This window comes from Cebus imitator, unplaced genomic scaffold, assembly GCF_001604975.1.
Source record: "Cebus imitator isolate Cc_AM_T3 unplaced genomic scaffold, Cebus_imitator-1.0 Scaffold594, whole genome shotgun sequence".
NCBI classification, from domain to species: domain Eukaryota; kingdom Metazoa; phylum Chordata; class Mammalia; order Primates; family Cebidae; genus Cebus; species Cebus imitator.
Genome location: NW_016107909.1, coordinates 903,051 through 922,998, shown reverse-complemented (window position 1 = coordinate 922,998; position 19,948 = coordinate 903,051). Strand labels below are relative to the sequence as shown.

Genomic DNA, 19,948 nt, shown 5'->3' with positions numbered 1-19,948 from the left:
TGGGCCCAGGAGGTCAAGGCTGCAGTGAGCCATGATCATGTCACTCACTCTAGCCTGGGCAGCAGAGCAAGATGCTATCTCNAAAAAAAAAAAAAAAAAGTAAAACAACATTTTTCATGCCATTACTTTAGATCAGTAAGTAGCAATTTATAAATGTTAAGCAAAAAAAAGATTTATAAGAGCCACTCTATTTAAACTTATTCACACAAAATGTAGGTTTTCTTTCTCTTTATTTCCTGACATGTAGTGGCTCCTCTTCATACATGCAGCCTCATAATCTGATCCATCACCACAATTCACCACAACATGGACCCCAAAATTACAAATAGTAATCCTAAATGATTAATTTTCATAAAATAGACATATTCTTTAATATATATGATTTGAACCTGTATTTAGAACTAGATGTAGTTGGAAAACAAAATCAAATAGTTTTGTTATAAAACATGGACCCCAACTTACAAATAATAATCCTAAATGATTAATTTTCATAAACAGACATATTCTTTAATATCTATTATCTGAACCTGTGTTTAAAATAATTACATGTAGTTGAGGAACAAAATCAAATAATTTTGCTACCAAAAATACTTAAATATAGTTTCAAAGTTGTTTATCTATAAACAGTTTGTAACAAGAATTGATTTTTCCCTCTCCTGAGGATATATTTTGCATCATTTAAAAAAAAGAAATTCCATTTACTGTCTATAAACTAAATACATAATTATATTTTCAAATGCCCTAAAGATAAAACTGAATCAATTTCCCCTAAATATGTGTAAGCATGCCATATAGTTATGGGTTGTCTAGTCCTGTCTTTGACTATTTTAAACAAGGTTGAAGGAAAAACACAAATTATGCAGATTAATGCTGCTATAAATTCATTATCTTCAACTTCAAATGGGCCCTATATGATGCCTGACATCCTTCCATTTTTAAGAATGTCTACTTCCCTCCTGGTTTTGGCACCTTTCATTTCCTTTGGGTAATGATTTCACATTAGCCCAATGAAAAAAGACTCCTTAAACTTCTTGCCAACAAACCAACAAACTTGCCTATAGTCACAACATTCATCCATTTTATTCAAGTCACTGAACAAGAACATATATCCAACCGGTATCTAGACATCTTCATTTAAATATTTCATTGCCACCTGATTTAACAGCACTAAACTAAACTCTTTATCTTATCTCCAAAACCTACTCCCTTTCTTGCATTCCTTAGGTGACTATGTTGACTAACCAGATAGAAGAAATCTTCACTCGCCTATAGTATGTGATAAAGTTTCCTCCTAAATATCTTAAGATTAAAACTTCTGAGTTCAATTCTCCCTGCCAGCCCTGCTGTATTACAGTTCTTGTAGTTCCTTTAGTTTTGTCTTGCATCTGAGCCTTTTCTGTTTGTCTCTGAATAAATAATTTCTTTTTAACACCTTTCTAAGCCAATGCAACCTTCACATTTTAATAAAGACACCCTGTCCCACTGCTGCTGTCCCAAAACTGGGTAGGTTTCCTTGTTAAGTTTGGAGTTCCCAGAATGCCTATATTCTCTCAATATGATCACTGTTTAACAATGTCTTCACTTGGATTGAGTATTTTGAGGCCAAGAGCTTCAGATCATATCTCTGTAAGTTGACGTTCTGTTCCCGACACTAAGTATAGTGTCTGAACTATACACATGCTGAATAAGTATAAATGAACAAAATGCATTAACTTACCAGTTATTTGTTGTATAGATCCATTTAAACCTGTCATTCCATTAATTTCTCGAAATGTTAGGAATTGTCCTGTCTCAAGTTTATGAGGATGATTTTCAAGACAAGTGACAATGCCAGGATTTGCCTAAAAATAAGAGTAACTTATTAAAAAAGAAGTTAATGTATTCTTCTTGTACAAATTCAAATGTTAAGCAAAAATGACAAAGTTATCATAAAATCCTCAAAACCAAAATTTCAAGCTATTATTGTTAGTAAAAGCAAGCCTTTAAAAATCTATCACAAAATAATAGATTAAATTATTACTATTTTTTAAATGAATGCTGAAAATATAAATTCTATGTTTGGTAGGAGATGGGTCAAAGATTCCACAGAAATTATCAAATATTTCACAGATTCAGAAATTACTGTAACTTGTAAAAAACATTCCAAGTTATCTAATATTTTTAAACTTTGGAAAAAACTGTAGGCATAAATGATAAAAGCCTAACATTGAAAATCAAAGAACAAAAACAAGAAGGAGAGAAATCTTTAAAGATAGGAATCGTAGTTTACAGTTTGCACAACACTTTAAAAAAATATTGTGTAGCTTATCAGCTTATTTCCTATAGTATTAATAGCAATGCAATAAGAATCCATACTATCTTTCGGAATTTATTCTGTGTGTTAATCTCAGGGACAAACCAAAACCAACTAGAGAAGGCAAAAGGTTAGCAAGGCACTAATATGCCTGAAAGAATAACTCAGGTAGAATAATAAACCACTCTGGAAGCAGAAAGATACACAAATTGACTTTTCAATACATTTTTCTTTTTTTTTTTGAGACAGAGGCTCGCTTTGTTGCCCAGGCTGAAGTGCAGTGGCTCGATCTCAGCTCATTGCAATCTCTGCCTGCCGGTTTCAAGTGATTCTCCTGCCTCAGCCTCCCGAGTAGCTGGGACCATAGGCGCATGCCACTATGCCCGGCTAATTTTTTGTATTTTTAGTAGAGACTGGGTTTCACCATGCTGACCAGGCTGGTCTCGAACTCCTGACCTTGTGATCTGCCTGCCTTGGCCTCCCAAAGTGCTGGGATTACAGGCAAAAGCCACTGTGACTGGCCATAATTTTTTCTTAAAAAGGCATGAGAGAGACAGTACTGGGTCTCTATCACCATGAGATTACACTGGATTTAAAAATAAAGTGTAAAGACAGAAGTACAAATTACTAATAGTATATGTTAAAGTATATTATCATTCCCTTGTTTTGGCTTCTTTTGGACTTTAACATAAGTTGATTACAAAGAGTACAAATAAAGTAAATTATTTAGGTGAAAGGATATTAAAAGGGGATCATAATGACTTCTGCAGTTCTTTTATGGAATAAAAAATTGAACTTTTGCATGATCAAGAGTATGGTTAGAAAATTCAGACTTTTGGATTTGAAGATTAATCAAAACTTTCTACATCCTCTAAATAATGCTTTAGAATTATAACAAATTAGAAATTATTTTCTCTAATATGAATTAAGCATGTCTTTTTAGAGTGTTAGGTTAGATGACTAACAACATTAATGCATCCACTATCTGATACAATAAACAGTTCAACAAATACTGAATCACAATCATGACTCATAGGAGGTGACATAGAATACAATTAAAATTTATGACAAGCAAATGTTGCTGTATCAAGTGTTATTTTTTTTATTAATTTTTGAGATGGGGACTCACTCTGTCACCCAGGCTGGAGAGCAGAAGCGTGAGCTTGGCTCACTGCAACATCCACCTCTCTGGTTTAAGCCATCTACCCATCTCAGCCTCCTGAGTAACTGGAACCACAGGTACACACCACCAAGTCCAGCTAATTTTTTGTATTTTTGATAGACACGAGGTTTCACCATGTGGCCCAGGCTGGTCTCAAACTCCTGAGCTCAAGTGATCTGCCGCCATCGGCCTCTGAAAGTGCTAGGATTGTAGGCATGAGCCACCGTGCCTGGCCCTATCATGTATTATTTGTTAGAGGAAATTTAGAATATTTTTAACAATTAATATTCCAATTTTAACATAATGCAGTCAACAAATTAGCTAAATATTCCCTCATTATCTTAAAGCACTGTAAAATAAATTTTGCACACTGTAATACTGTGCTAATACCTACCACCTTTTTGAAAACAGCATTCACATTAACTTTAACAAAATTTATTTTTAAAGTCATTAATCATACTTGCGTTATGTTTGAAATGAAAATTTCTTTTGGTTCTTCTCCTGTTGTATCTAAAACTTCGAATTCATCACCGAAATCACAAAACAACCTTGACCAAATTCCATGTACATCTGCACTGATAAACTGTAAAATGGCAAAAACAAGTTCAAGCTTATTTATATAAAGAAGAAAAAAACTACCTCTACTATCTTAGGCCATTTCATGACAATTGCATTTATAATTAAGTACACCCTACAGAATACAAAGTAAATCATAAACAGGATAAACTCAGGTAGACTGGTTTAGGAATCAAAGATTTTCAGTACTTTTACTAAAGACTTCTAGTGTAACAAAATTAGAAGTAATATCAGCATATCATTTTATAAATTCTATGATTTTTAAATAAAAATTCTGTGATTTTTAAATTTTGTGCTTGTCAGAAATTCAAGCACAACATAAAAGAAATAGGTACTTTGGTTTAATAGTCTAGCAGTGAATTCTTACTTGTTATTTTAGGAGACAGGAATGAAGTGCTCATTTACCAAAATCAGCAGAGTTAATGGAAAACAAAATAGAGCTAAAAGCTGAGAGCAGCGTCTACACAAAAAGAGCTAAAAAACTGACATCGCAAATCAAAGCCATGAAAGGTAAACCATTAAGTTCTTAAATCATAAATGTTTTATTAAAAGCCAATTATTCTAACACATGGATTGTCTCTATTCTGAGAATTCGTAAAGATATTTTTGTGCTTAAAGCTATTTTTAGAGCTACCGCTAATAAAGAGAAATCTTAATTCTGTAATGCATCCAATCTTGCATAAAATAATGTTTTCTAATAAAATTAAGTATACTGATATTACGGTATAAGAACATGTTAAAATAATTTATAATCCAATAATATGAAGTAGTGATATGGATAACAGAGACATCTCCCATTTGATCATATATTGACTTTACTGATCAAAATAGGTACATAGAGCATTTTTTCAAGACATGAAACTGAGCAGAAACTTAGAAGCTTTTTTTAAAAGTCTGAAGTATATGTATTACATAAAAAAAAGATTTCCATTTATAACCTTGTGTAGTTATTTTGTAATACCTCTGTGCTCTATTGTAAGTTCACTGGGTATTCTGTCTTAATCCCATGCATAAATTGTAAACCACAGCATGAATCCCATACAGAGTATAAATATGCTACGTAAAGACCACAATCCAAAAATGTTCAACACACCTCCTCATAAATTATGATTTTGGCTTAGTGCCTAACTCAAAGAAACAAGTAGCTTTTTCCTTTTTCCAGTGGAACAACCCCCATAACAAAGGAGATGAAGTTAGTAACTAATTCAATTACAATCGGAAAACTGATTTTTTCCCATCTAAACCTCTTCCCAATGTCACTATGCACCTAATTATGCTGGAGAAAAATCTAGGAGTCATTCTTGATCACTCACTCTTTCCTTCACAACTCACATTCATCTATCTACAAATTCTGTTAGGTCCCCTCCCCACACCCCTGCAACTTTTTTCATCAAAGGATACATCAAATTCAATGACTTCTGATTATCTCTATTCCCAACTCTTGTCTAAGATACCAGCATCTTTTTTTTTTTCTGTTAAAGAATGTTTATTAATACAAACGCTAAAGCACTAAGAAATTTAAATATCAATGTCATAGCAAACAGGTGGCAATTCAATATCCAGGGTCAACAGAATGCTTGAAAGAGACTGCAACAGATTGGATTTCCATGGTGGAGAGGGCATCTTCACAGGTGAAGGGAGGCCCAGCTGAACCAGCTTTTCAAGCTCTCTCTCCTTGTCAAGGGTCATAAGAGGCACTCAACTCAAGGGTAGGTGTGCAATCTGATGCTCTTCAGGCAGGTCAAAACTCTCAAAGTCTAGAGGATCGAAGGGAAAGGATTTTTCTGTTTCTGGATAGGCATCATCTGAGGGAGAACAGAGCTTTTTGCTTTAACAGTCTTCCCAGTCATCCTTTTGGAGAAAAGCTTGGCTGTTTTTGATTAAGGGGTCCACTGGTCTTTACTGCCTTTTCTGTAGCTCTGTTTACAGTTCCCAAAGCCTTTCTAGTAGCTTTAGGTAAGGCTGGTGGAGCATCAAAGGTTTTGCCAAAACGTGGTATTGCAACTTGAGATCTCTCATTTAAGGCTTTGACTTAAGGTCCAGACCCCAGCTTCAGCCCATCCTTAGCAGCCACACAAACGCCTGTTTCTCCATTTTCCTTATCAACATAGATCAGAGAAGCCATTCTGGATTATCGCCGCTCTCAATAGCCACCTTCCTCTGAGATTGAGATGAACTGATGCCACCAGCATCTCTTAGCTGGACTACTACAATAGCTGATAACTAGTCTAGCTGCCTCTACTCTACTCTTATAATCCAACAGTTCTATTTCTTTTGGTTATCTTTCATGACCCCTTCATATTCTTAAAAATTATTAAGGACCCAAATAACTTTTGTTTATGTGAGTTATACTTATCAATATTCACCGTGTTAGAAATTAAAACTGAGAGAAATTTAAATCACAAGAATATACATATTCCATTGTCAGAGTAAGGATATCACCACATATCATATAGACTTGGGAAAATTCCACTGTGCCCCCTAAGAGAATCAGAATGAAAAAGCTGACTAACATCTTGGTAACATGAAAACAGTTTGGGCAGAATCCCACTGAAAGGGTCTCAGGGATTCCTAGTGTCCCTGGACCACACTTTGAAAACTACAACTATAGTCTTTCTTCATTCAGCAAACCATAGCGATCCTTTACAAATATAAAACAGATCAAAACTTATGGGCCTAAAAACTCAAATGTTTTCAAAGATCTTATAACATATGGCCCCCAACCCACTTCTCCCAAACTAATCTTCTGGTATATTTTACTCCTACTACCCTCTCTCCTCTTTACCTAACTCTGTTTTGGTCCTGCTTGCCTCTTATTGTTCCTCAAAACCACCAACCTGATTTTTACACTTGTAAATGTTTACACTTGCTGATTCCCCTGCTTTGAATGCTTTCCCCCTGATCGTTAATAGCCTGTTCTTTCTCATATTCAGGGCTCTATTCAAACGTTGTCTTAGAAGACTTCTCTAACCTTGTAATCTAAGAGAACCAAAACTGGTCCCTCTCCTTACATCATGCAGCTATCATTCTCTATTTTTCTTTACTCAGATTTTTTTTCATCATAGGACTTGAAATTATTTAAAAACACATTATGTATTTGTTTTCTTGTTTACTATACATCTTCCCTAGCAGAAGGTAATTTTCATGAGTAAGAAAACTTGTTTGTCTCTATTCACTAATGTATTTCTAGTGGCTAAAGCTGTCTCCAGTACATATTTAATGAATATTCATCGAATGAACCACTGAACCTTTAGAAAATCACCATCATAACAATATTTAAGATTAGAGGCTGGGCACAATGCTCACGCCTGTAATCTCAGCACTTTGGGAGGCCAAGGCAGATCACGAGGTCAAGAGATCGAGACCATCCTGGCCAACATGGTGAAACCCTGCCTCTACTAAAAATACAAAAAATTAGCCGGGCATGGTGGTGGGCACCTGTATAATTCCAGCTACTCAGGAGGCTGAGACAGGAGAATAGCTTGAACCCAGGAGGCAGAGGTTGCAGTGAGCCGAGATCATGTCATTGCACTCTAGCCTGGGCGACAGTGAGACTCCGTATCAAAAAAAAATTAGATGATGATTTCAATGTTTATCATCCTTTCCACTCCTGAACTTAATTATTCCTTAGTTTTGGCAATCTGTCTATAAACCAAACTTAGATCCTAATTTTAAAAACAGGAAATGAATATTCCAAAATTAATGAAAAAAATCTTATTATGATTATCCTATGTAAAAAGTTTCTTAGATAACCCATTAATAAGTTAAAAATTCTAGTAGTGAAAGTGTTCTTCCTTTGGTTAATAACATGTCATTACTAAATAATACAATTACCTTAATTGGAGGGCACTGAGAACGGCAAAAGTCATTGATCACCTTCTGCATCGAAAGTTTCATCTCAGTCAATACTACACACTGTTGAGAGAAAAACAAATTAAAAACTAGAAAATACAAAATTACTTTGATAACATACAATAATCAGAAACATGTCAGTTTGCATTGTGCTAAAGACACATCATTATCCTCATTAAAATATTCTAATCCTATGGAATTCTATTCCAAGGTTAATACCCTCACAGAAGTACAGAAAACAAAAGTAAAAATAACATATACAGGGGAAAACATGCACACATGAAACCTGATAACCATTACAGGCTTTCCAGTTAGAAACAAACCTTAACATCTTATGTGGTATTTATGGACTCTGAGTGATTAGATTTGTTTCATCTATTACTGCCACACAAATACTTACCTAGCTACCAGAGTACTACTTTCATGCTAGCTCAAAAACCTGACAACATTTTTAAGAGACACATTAGTTGGCTACTATACCATGTCCATCTATGGATTTAGTTTTTTAAATCTAGCCTGCAACACGGTTTGCTTTCTGTAGGGAGACATTCCTCCATGGGTCTCTCAGTCTATGCATGTCTCACAGGTATGCCATGAATGCAAGGACCTTATCGCTCTTTACTTGGGGCCATTTCTCAGAATTACATTTGCTGTGTAAAAACTTGAGGGATGAGGTAAGGTCTTCCCCGGGGAAAAAGAGAAGTCTTAGCTTGCTTTAAAACAGCCAGTTGCCCAAGCTCAGTATTTTTCTCTAAAGCAACCTACTAAATATGCAGGTATTCCCTGACCCCTCTGCCTTTTGCTAGAGGCACCTGAGGGGCAGAGGGGCGAGGAAGAAAATGCAATATAACACTATTTTTTATTATGCACTGAGTAATAAACTTCTGGGTCTCTGATCCAGGAATTTCATATTTCCTGCATCTGTGAAACAGTAACAGGCTAATTAGTTTGCAAATAATAAAAATCAAACAGTAGACCCAACACATATTGAATCTGATTTGTGTTTTATCAGTGTTAGAAAATATTCCACCATAATTTATTTGAATATTGCCTTTTTCTACTGCTTCCTAACTAGAAATCCAATCTCATAAACTGGACTTTTCATTCAAGCTCTCATTTATTTTAACTTGTCCATATTTTTTCTTATTTCTTTTTTTGGGGTTTCCCTTTTTTAGACAGTCTTACTCTGTTTCCCAGGCTGGAGTACAGTGGTGTGAGCTGGGCTCATTACAACCTCTGCCTCCCAGGTTCAAGGGATTCTCCTGCCTCAGTCTCCCGAGTAACTGGTATTACAGGTGCGGTCCACCACTCACAGTGGGGTTTCGCCATGCTGGCCAGGCTGGCTTCAAACTCCTGACCTCAGGTTTTCTACCTGCCTTGGCCTCCAAAGTACTGGGATATTTTCTCTTATTTCTGTGTGGTATGGTTTTGGTAATTCCTCAGGTCTATCTTTCAATTCACTAATGCTAATTCCAGCTATATCTATTGACTATCCACTGAATTTTAATTTTTAAGACTTTATGTTCATTTTCATAAGTTATATTTTGTTCTTTATCACATCTGCCTGCTCTTTTTCAACAGTCTTATTTGTATATTATATATTTAATCCCTTCTTCTGAGATTAAGTTTTGAAGATCTGTATTTTATAATCTTCCTTAAATAATTCCATTCTCTTAAATTCTTGGAGGTAGGCCAGGTCTGGTGGCTCACACCTGTAATCCCCAGCCTGGCCAACATGGTGAAACCCCACCTCTATTAAAAATACAAAAATTAGCTGGGCATGGTGGTGCATGCCTGTGATCCCAGCTACTAGGGAGACTGAGGTAGGAGAACTGCTTGAACCCAGGAGGCAGAGTTTGCAGTAAGCCCAGACTGCACCCAATGCACTCCAGCCTGGGAGACACAACGAGACTCCACCTCAAAAAAAAAAAATAAAAATTCTTGGAGGTTTAATAGCTTGTTATATTCACTAACTCTTGGTCATACTGAGCTGCTTTTTCCCATCTTGTTATTTTGTACTTTAAACTCAATGGGACTTTATATATTAGAATACACTGTAACTTAGTTGAGGGTGTATTTCTCTATATTTGTTTAGTTTTGCTTTTATCTGGCATTCTAGGGTATGGCCATTACAGTACTACTTTTTACATTAAGTTCTCAGTTCAGGAATTTCCAGATCACAAAAGATTATAAAGTTTAATCTCTAAACCTATGTGACAGCAGGCCTATGGTTATAAATTCCCCAGGAAAACCTTTACTTTTCATCCAGAACTCAAGAGAAAACAGACAAGCTTCTTGTTCTGGTCAGACAAGATTGTTCTTGTCTACCCTTTCACTGAGGGCATAGCTCTCTGATGCTCCAGTTTTATGAAGAAGGGGAGGTCTCAATTCCATTTCTCTAATTTATGTAGTTCTGAATCTTCTGCTTCTATGTGAACAATAATTCCCAAGAATTTTGCTTACCGTGACAGGCAACTTCTGACACTGAGAGTAACAGTTCACTGGTCTTTTAGCTAACTGTTCATTTGTGGCCCCTGAGCATTTTTCTTACATTATTCGAGCTTGGATAATCATTTAAAAGGAAGTGTGTTTAGAAATGCTAGGTGTTTTACACCAGGATGAATTTTAAGTTATCTATTCCAGAATAGAAGTTTAAACTCAATTCCAAATGGGTAACAGCATAATCTACTCACAGAAAAAAAAAAAAAAAATCAGGGTCAACTTAGTCATTTTTATAATACCCAAGGTCCTGGGAATTTTTTTTTTGTTACTTAAGGAATTGTTAATAGATTTTGTTGTTATTTAAGGAATTGTTCCTATAACAGATTGAACTATTGATCCATGTATTTTTACCCCCCTGTAATTATACTGCTTCCCCATGGCTTTAGGAAGAGTATTTTTTTGCTTCTTGACTGTAGGCTTGATAATATGACTTGCTTTGGCCAGCAGGATGTTAATAGGCATAACAAAAACAGAGGCTTGAAATGTGCATGTGTGGCTGGACTTGACCTTCTATTTCCACTGCTATCATGAGAGCATGACATAGGTAGCTTCCTGGTCCCAGAAGAGAGGCACACAGAGCAGAACCCAAACTCTGAAGTTTAATCCAAGCTGAGTTCAGCCTAGAAACCCCAACTGATATGCAGGTGCTATAAATCAGAGTTTTGAGTAGTTTTTAATGCATATTACTGAGAAAAGAGCCAACTGATATAACTACTTGGCAGTGGTTCTTAGGTCCCTTCCTTAAAACGGAGAATTAGAAAGGTTTTATTCTAGTATCTCTTCTACCTTGAAATGCTTTTGTTCTGTTTCTCAATACACTAGGCTAAACTAGTTAAGCATATTAACACTTAACATTTTTCCTTGGAATCTGTCAGTAACATTGAACACAAAATACAGTACTAACCTGGTATTTATCTAAAAAGGAGAGATCTGTAGTCTCATTGAAAGGAACAGAAGATGATGTGACATGAACATATGGATTCAGTTCTGCAATATGTTTAAGTACAGCTTCAGCCCTAAAAAAGGAAATAAATAAAAAAATAAATAAACCTTTACTGTTGTTTCATTCAACATATTCAAATCTCTTAAATTTGGACACTGTAATGACATCAGAGGAACCTGACATGTTACAAAATTTCAGTGGAAACTTACCTTGTAGAAGAAAGAAACCAAGACTTACTTGTGTTTACAGATAACTACATAGTCGTGAAATGATATACTATCATATTCCATAGTAAACCACACAATCTCAAAGTGTACCCTAATAGTTCCAAGATCCAGGTTCCTTAACTTTCTTAATAATTTAGCAATACTAAAGTCGTTCTTTAATAAATTCAAAGAAATAAATTTCTAGGTAGCAGTGTAAATATCTAAAAAAAATTTGACAAATACAAATAATTAAGCAAGTATATACCAATATTTATTTAGCCATAGTAGTATGGATTTATGGTGATCAATTAAATGAGTATAACTGATTGGTGTTCTAGATAAAGGAAATATTCTAAGTAAATGAGAGTTTAAAAAAAAAAAAACCCTCAGGATAATACATCAAAATATCTTTACCTGTTTCTCTTATTAACAACATCATCTTCACTGAGAAAGAAGTTGGTTCCTAGATCCCATGCTCGGCATTTTTCTGTATCATGAATTGTAACTGCCTTCAAAAAGGAAAAAAAGTATCGGTTGAAGTCAGGAGTTCAAGGATATTCACTCTCTCTAGTACTACCGACAATGCAATAGAAGTATTCTTTTGTGTAACTAGATAATGAAAAGTAAGCAAAGGCTTTAGAATTAGAAAGAATATAAAATTAGATCAATATACATCTGGAAACTCCAATAAATTGATGGAAAAATTTCTTTAAACCTGAAGATAGTTTAAATAAATAAAAGTATCATGTTATAAAAATCAATGGCTGGGTGCGGTGGCTCACACCTGTAATCCTGGCACTTTGGGCGACCGAGGTGGGTGGATTGTGAGGTCAAGAGATTGAGGCCATCCTGGCAAACATGGTGAAACCCTGCCTCTACTAAAAATACAAAAATTAGCTGGGCATGGTAGTAGTCCCACCTGCTCAGGAGGCTGAGGCAGGAGAATTGCTTGAACCTGGGAGGTGGAGGTTGCAGTGAGTCGAGATCATGCCACCGCATTCCAGCCTGGGTGACAGAGCGAGACTCCATCTCAAAAATAATTAAATAAATAATCAACAAAAAAATCCAGATAACCCATATAAACAAACACTTCAAAATATTCCATATTTTAAGAAAGATAATTAACGAAGTAGAAAAAAATACTTGTAAATTGTATCACAGGCCACAAACCTTATAGAAAGAGGAACAAGAATAAGGAACATACTGAAAAAGAAATATACATGATCCTTGAAAATATGTAAAGATGTATAATCTTGCCCAGAAATAAAATATCTTTTCTTACTTGTTAGATTGGCATAAATCCAAAAGATTGACAACACAGTGTTGAAGGTGAGGTGAATCAGTGACTTTCATGTATTACTGATAAAAATGTAAAGTGGCTCAACCTCAATCAAAAAGAATTTGGCAATCTCTAGCAAAAACGCATATGCATTTATCCTTTGACACAGCAATCCCACTTTTAGGATTCTATCCCAAAGACACACTGGGAGAAATACAAAAAGACATATATACAAGAGTATTAAATGTAGCACACTATTTGTAAGAGCAAAAGACTGGAAACAATCAAAACGCCTACCAATGGGGAACTGGCTATAAGATGATACATCCACACAATGTATAACCATGCAATTATTAAAAAGAGAATTAAAGACTTATTTATAAATATGGAGCAATCTCTAGGATATGCTGTAAAGAGATAGCAAGGTAAAGAAAAGCAGAGCACTTTATATGAGAAAGGTAGGAGGAAATATATATATTCACACACAAACAGATATACATGTATGTGTGTATGCATTTGCTTATCTACAAAAACAAATGAAGTATAAACCAAATATAAAAAGACAGTAATCTAATAAGTGAAGAAGGAAACAAGGTAGCAAGAACCTAGACTTACCTGAAAATACTTTGTTTAATAAATCTTTGAATCACATAAATCTCACATTAATAGTTAAACTAAACTTTTTAAAAAGCAACCCTAAAAATCCAAAGCAAAATGAATACATGGACTAAACTGTTATTGAGTCTACTATACACAGTGACTTTTAAAAGCAGTTAATTTGCCTGCCAAATCCAGGTAGGATCAAAAAAGTGTGAATTGTTTTCAATAATATATTAACAATATTGGAATTGGTATTCTAAAACTACGACATGCAGGTAAAATATAATAGGATAAAGCATGTAATTTATCATTAGAAACCAACACCCTAATAATAAAAGAGATACAAATATAAAATCACATAAATAAATATCCTATGATTCAAAGGAAAAATTAGAAATTTTAGTAATACTTTATAAGCCTAAACCTGAAAATTAGAAATTTCAGTGTTTACTCATTATGAATGTTCTAGCTCTGACAACTGAAAAGACTTTGAAAACAAAGAGTGACAAAGACTACTGGGGGCTGCCTTGTGAGAGACTCCCACAGAAACCCCAACCAGAGTCATGCCTGAATCCTGACTCACAGAAACTATGAGATAATAAATGTTGTTTAAGCTGCAAATTTTGGAGTAAACTGTTTTACAGCAACAGGTAACCTAGTAAAATGATATTAAGAATTTGTTTTTAGGTGTAAAATGATATTGCTGCTTCAAAAGATACTCTTATTTTTTAAAGAGAATACTAAAATATTTAAGGATAATACAATAAAATGTCTGAAATTTACAACAAAATAATTTGGCAGTTGGGGGCAGTAAAAAATGGGAAGGAGATATATGAAACAAATGTGCCCATGAGTTGGTAACTGAAACTGTCTGATGGGTATGTGGGGTTTTGTTAAACTATTCTTTCTACTTTGTGTATTTGTGAAATATCCATGATTTTAAAAAAAAAAAGTAGAGCATTAAAGACAATTAAAACAATATTGCTGTGGTAAATATCATCATGACAAATGAGCCAAAAAAAGGCTCATAACAATTTTTCTTACAGAGGACATTTACTTACCTTAATCCCTGCAAGAACAAGATTCTTTGCTAGAAAGGCAAAAGAAAAAGGAATAGCTCAATATTGGGAATACATACTCGATATGTCTTCATAGAGCTTAGTCATGCATCTGACTGGATACTTTTAACTTTTTTTTTTTTTTTTTTTTACTACTTAATACAAGCTCTGTGTCTTAAAAAAGTTACAAAATACAGATTAAAAATGAAAAAATTAAAATGTACATAATTACAACACCCAGAGATAATCACTCCTAAAATTTCAATGTATTCTTCCAGACATGTTTTTATGAATACAGTATATGTTTGTGTGCTACTTATAATGAATTAATGGATATGGAGAATGATAATTAATGGCTATTAACATCACAAAAAGAAGCAATGAGTCATCACTGGTTCTTTACAAGAACATAACATCATCATGGAATAGTCTTGCTAAAGATCAGAAACTTAATCTGATCAACATTCTGGATCTAATATCCTTTATAGGAAATATGAGGGGAAGAAGTTAAGTTATTTAAACTACCTTACAATGCTCAAAAGTATCATACAAAATTATGAATGTAAATATTGCTTACCAATTTCCAAGCCAAGACCACCCATGCCACTTAAGAAAACATGGGACTTGGCCATCTTCTGCATTGCTGTGTCTCCAAGAACATACCTCTGTCGACTACGTGGAAAACACAATAAAAAACAATAAATTATTTCATTAAATTATATATCTCTTAAAGTTGTTTGCAAACTAAAAGCCTAGGAACTCAATCCTGCCCACAGACTTGTCTGAATGATTTGTACAGTGTTTAAACATTTCTGAATTAAATGCCAAATATATGACATATTTTCAAAAATCAGATAATTTGGCACCAAAATCCATATTCCCTCAAGGCAACAGACAGATGGAGTTGAGTAGGAGTTGCCCTGTTTAGGCAGGAGGATTATGTGCTCCAGATTTGTCACAATCAATTCCTTCCTGTTGCTCTCTTACCTCAGTGGCCACTATAGGCATTTGAGTTTGCCATCTCCACCTTAAAACTTTCACAATAAACGGAATTTCTGAGGGGGAAAAAAAATTGGTTCCTTCTTGGAGTTCAGATGTTATATAAAGGACCTTGTTAAGTTATGCATCCTAATAGCCACAAGGTAGTATCAGGATGAGAATTTCAAAAAATACACGTTAGCAATTTAAAAGTCAGATATACTAATAAAGTCAAATGTGTTTACCTGAAAGAACAATGAGAAATTTGATGCTATCTTTGAAGATAATATAAATACCAATAAATTCTTATGAGAAACATTTTAAAGATTAGTTCGATATAAATAACAAATAATTTCAGAACACTTTGGGTTTTAAGTATTTACTTTCAGCATTAACACACACGTTTAATGCACATTTGCTATAAAAATAAATACTTTATTTTCATTATGTTAGCTTTTCATATTCAACATACAAGCCTGAGAAGAGGTTTCTTATCTAGAGAGACAAAACTTTATAAACACAAGCTTTCTTTATTTCCTTCCCTGTTTCATACAAAATACAATAAAACCTAAACTTTTCTTTTTAAATTGGTACTCAAGACTTTCGTTTTAGAAAGTAAAAACTATCCATTTCCACATCAAATATTTATTAAAAATTTACTATGGTAAGTATGGAAATGTCTTACATAGTCTCACCACCCTTACATGTACCCAAAAATAATATACTTAAGTTTTGCCTGATTTTAAACTTTATATAGATGGAATCACTTTGAATGTCTTCTATCTTGTTTCTTTTGAATGAAATTATTGACTTATATTGATGTCTGTGACAGGTGATTAATATTCATTTATATTGTATTCTGACCCTTCTTATAAACATCTCCTCGTATACACTTAGAGTTGTTTCTCTAATACAAGCTGCCCAACCCATGGTCCACTGGCTGCATGCAGCCCAGGACAGCTTTGAATGCAGCCCAATACAAATTTATAAACTTTTGTAAAACATTATGAGATTTTTTTGCAATTTTTCTTTTAGTTCATTAGCTATCATTACTGTTAATGGATTTTACGTGTGGTCCAACATTATTATTATTCTTCCAACGTGGCCCAGGGAAACAAAAAGTTTGGACACTCCTGCTCTAATGTATATCCCCAGGGAAAAAGTGCAGGATTTAAGAATATGTATATCTTCAACTTCATTAGATACTGCTTTTCCAAAGTGATGTACCAGGCTGGGTGCGGTGGCTCACGCTTGTAATCCCAGCACTTTGGGAGGCTGAGGTGGGCAGATCACTTGAGTTCAGGAGTTCAAGACCAGCCTGGGCAACACAGCAAAACTCGGTCTCTACAAAAACTACAAAAATTAGTCCAGTGTGGTGGTGTGTGCCTGCAGTAAGCCCCAGCTACTGAGATGGCTGAGGCAGGAGAATCGCTTGAGCCCGGGAGGTGGAGGTTTCAGTGTGCCAAGATCACGCCGCTGCATTCCAGCTTGGGTGACGGGAGTGAAATCTTGTTTCAAACAAAACAAAACAATTGCTGCCCCCCGCCAAAAACCCAAGTGGATATACCAATTTACCCTTCTTCCAGCAGTGTATCAAAGTCTCTGCAATTTCACATCCTGGCCATACAGCCTAGTCTTTAGAAGGGCATGCTTAAAGTGCTAGCCCTCGGCTGGCACTTGTGAACTTGGCTTTTGAAATATTTCCTACACTAATAAATCTAATTTTCTTTTTTTTCTAGTTTTCTGAAATAAAACCTATTAATATTCAGATTTTAGTTTCTAAACTAACGTTGAGTATTCCAAGTTTTGATAAGAGCACTTTATTATTTTCCAATTTTAATAATGATTCTTTTATGGGTTAATCCAAAGCATATTTTGAAATTTCTAATTTTATGGGGAATTTTTAAGTTATCTTTTATATTAACTTCCCACTTACATGCATTATGAATAGGTATCACAACCTGTATGATTTAACTCTTCAATATTTAGGAATTTCTTTGGTCACTTTTACACACAGTTGCATGTGTTCCTGGAAAGAAAGTGGACTCTACAGCTGTTAAAGATACAAGGTTCTGGCCGGTGCAATGGCTCATGCCTGTAATTCCAGCACATTGGGAGGCCGAGGCAGGCAGATCACAAGGTCAAGAGATCGAGACTGTCCTGGCCAACAGGGTGAAATTTCGTCTCTACTAAAAATAACAAAAATTAGCTGGGCGTGATGGCATGTGCCTGTAGTCCCACCTACTCAGAAGGCTGAGCAGGAGGATCACTTGAACCTGGGAGGTGGAGGCTGTAGTGAGCAGAGATTGTACCACTGCACTCCGGCCTGGTGACAGAGCAAGACTTCGTCTCAAAAAAAAAAAAAAAAAGGTTCTTTATATGTGCATTAGGTTAATTTTATAACTTTGGTTATGAAATCTGTACTTGTTTGGATTTTCTGTCTGCTTGTTCTATTGATTACTAAAGCAACATTTCAAAAATCTCCCACTACAACCACAAATTTGTCTACTGTCATTGTTATCGCAGTACCTGAACTGAGAGATATTAGTTATTACATGTGCCTGGCATGTAATAACTAAGTTTTTAACTATGCACCACATGTTGTTTTAAGTGTTTTACTTGTATTAACTCATTTATTTCACACAAAAATATGAGATAATTTCCATTATTATTCTCATTTTTACAGATAGGAATATATAAGCACCTAGAAATTAAGTAGTTTATAAATAGTGGAGGTAAGATTCAACCCAGGCAGTCTAGCCTTAGCATCCATACTCTTAACCATTATGCCACAATGCATACAGATTAGGAAAGTCAAATCATTCCTCAAAGTTTATGAGAGAGAAAAAAACAACAACCAATCAGTTCCTTGACCTAATTCTTTCCTACCCTGATTCCCACTCCCCAAAGATAACTAGTCTCAATTTTTCAGTTTTTAGTATTTATTGCCATATTTCTAAAAATGTGTATACTTTTATTTCTTGATTTTTTCCAGTTTTATATATTACCTATTAACTTCCTACTAAGAAAGATAAATGATCTTTCTGAAACAAATCTAGTCAAAACATTTTCTTGCTTAAAAAAACCCCAATGCTTTTTCCTTTAGTCACAGGGCATTCATAAACTAGTCCCTGCTTAGTTCTCCAGTCTCATCTTTTGCTTCAGGATGAATTACACCCGATTTAGATGAGACTGGGCTTTTTTGAGTTGATGTTAGAACAAGTTCAGACTTTTGTTACTACTGGTACGTAATAAAACTATTTTGCATTACAAGAAGGACAAAAATTTGGGGGTCCAGGAGCAAATGCTATGCTTTGAATCTGTTCCCCAAAGTTTGTGCGTTGGAACTTTAGTACCTGTTAGCTAGGGTCTAATGGGAGGTGTTTAGGTCATGAGGCCTCTACCCTCATGAAGTAATACCGTTATTGTAGGAATGGGTTCATTATTGTAGGAGTGGGTTACATCTAAGTAGGTTCAGCTCCCTATTTCAGCCCCCTATTCCCCTCTCATACTCTTGTCCTTCTGCCTTCCACCATGGGATGATGCTGTAACAAGACCCTCACCAGATATGACCCCTTGATCTTGCGCTTCCTAGCCTCCAGAACTGTAAGCCAAATAAATTTCTGTTTAGTCACCAAAGGGAAAGGTACTAATTAAGTACCTTCTTTGTGCCAAGTAATATGTCAGCTACTTTGTAGTTAAATGATACTTAAATGCTGTGAAGTTCACAAGGTTAATAGGTAGTAAAGACAGGATTTAAAGAGCTGAGAGTATAACTGCAAGTCCAGCATTGTTACATTACAGTTGACTCTGCTACCTGACTATGTAACAGCGAATATAGCAGAAATTCCTATTAAAAATTCACCCTTTTATGAAAGAACAATATTGTTCTGTAGTTTTTACTCACTAGCCTTAGTTTTATCCCCTTGGTGCCACAGAGAACTTGTCTAAATCCTCCTTTGACGTAATACCCCTCCAAACATTTGAATATGGTATTCAGGTTCTAGAGTTTTCTTTCTCCAAGCTAAACATCTCCAGTTCCTTAAACAATTCCAAGTATCACATCACTTTGAGTCTCCTTCAACACTAATCACTTTCTTCTGGACACACTTCATTATCTTCATCATGCATGCATACATTTATTAACATACCAATTTCAAGCCAGGCACTTGCTTGGGGTTCACTGTGCAGAGATCATAACAACTTCATATGGCTCCTATGAGGATTACATATTAAATAAAATACATAAACTACTAGAATGCCTGTGATATGCTACTGGGAGAGACAGACAAAAGATGAGTGGTTGCCTGGAGAAATTAAAGTTGGAGTGAGGAGAAAAAATTACAAAGGGGCACAAATAAAATGTTTGGGTGTGGCTGGGTGTGATGGCTCACTCCTATAACCCCAGCAATTTGAGAGGCTGACGTGGGAGGATCACTTGAGACCAGGAATTTGAGACCAGCCTGGGGAATACGGTGAGACTGCATCTCTACATAAAA

The 19,948-nt window shown here is 35.1% G+C and overlaps 1 protein-coding gene and 1 pseudogene across 4 annotated transcripts in view; both read right to left on the bottom strand.

Moving 5' to 3' along the window:
* UBA6 (ubiquitin like modifier activating enzyme 6) overlaps positions 1 to 19,948 on the bottom strand; it is a 74,495-nt gene that overhangs the window by 40,191 nt on the left and 14,356 nt on the right. For all 3 annotated transcript variants that reach the window (XM_017516555.2, XM_017516557.2, XM_017516556.2), the window contains exons 3-9: positions 15,049 to 15,143; positions 14,475 to 14,503; positions 11,949 to 12,043; positions 11,290 to 11,401; positions 7,866 to 7,946; positions 3,916 to 4,038; positions 1,718 to 1,841 (exon numbers count right to left, since the gene is read on the bottom strand). In XM_017516555.2, coding sequence (XP_017372044.1) covers positions 1,718 to 1,841; positions 3,916 to 4,038; positions 7,866 to 7,946; positions 11,290 to 11,401; positions 11,949 to 12,043; positions 14,475 to 14,503; positions 15,049 to 15,143 — 659 coding nt within the window. The remainder of the gene's footprint in view (positions 1 to 1,717; positions 1,842 to 3,915; positions 4,039 to 7,865; positions 7,947 to 11,289; positions 11,402 to 11,948; positions 12,044 to 14,474; positions 14,504 to 15,048; positions 15,144 to 19,948) is intronic.
* On the bottom strand, positions 4,550 to 7,413 carry LOC108294641 (annotated as a pseudogene). Its single transcript, XR_001821113.1, has one exon. The product of XR_001821113.1 is annotated as a securin-like (transcript).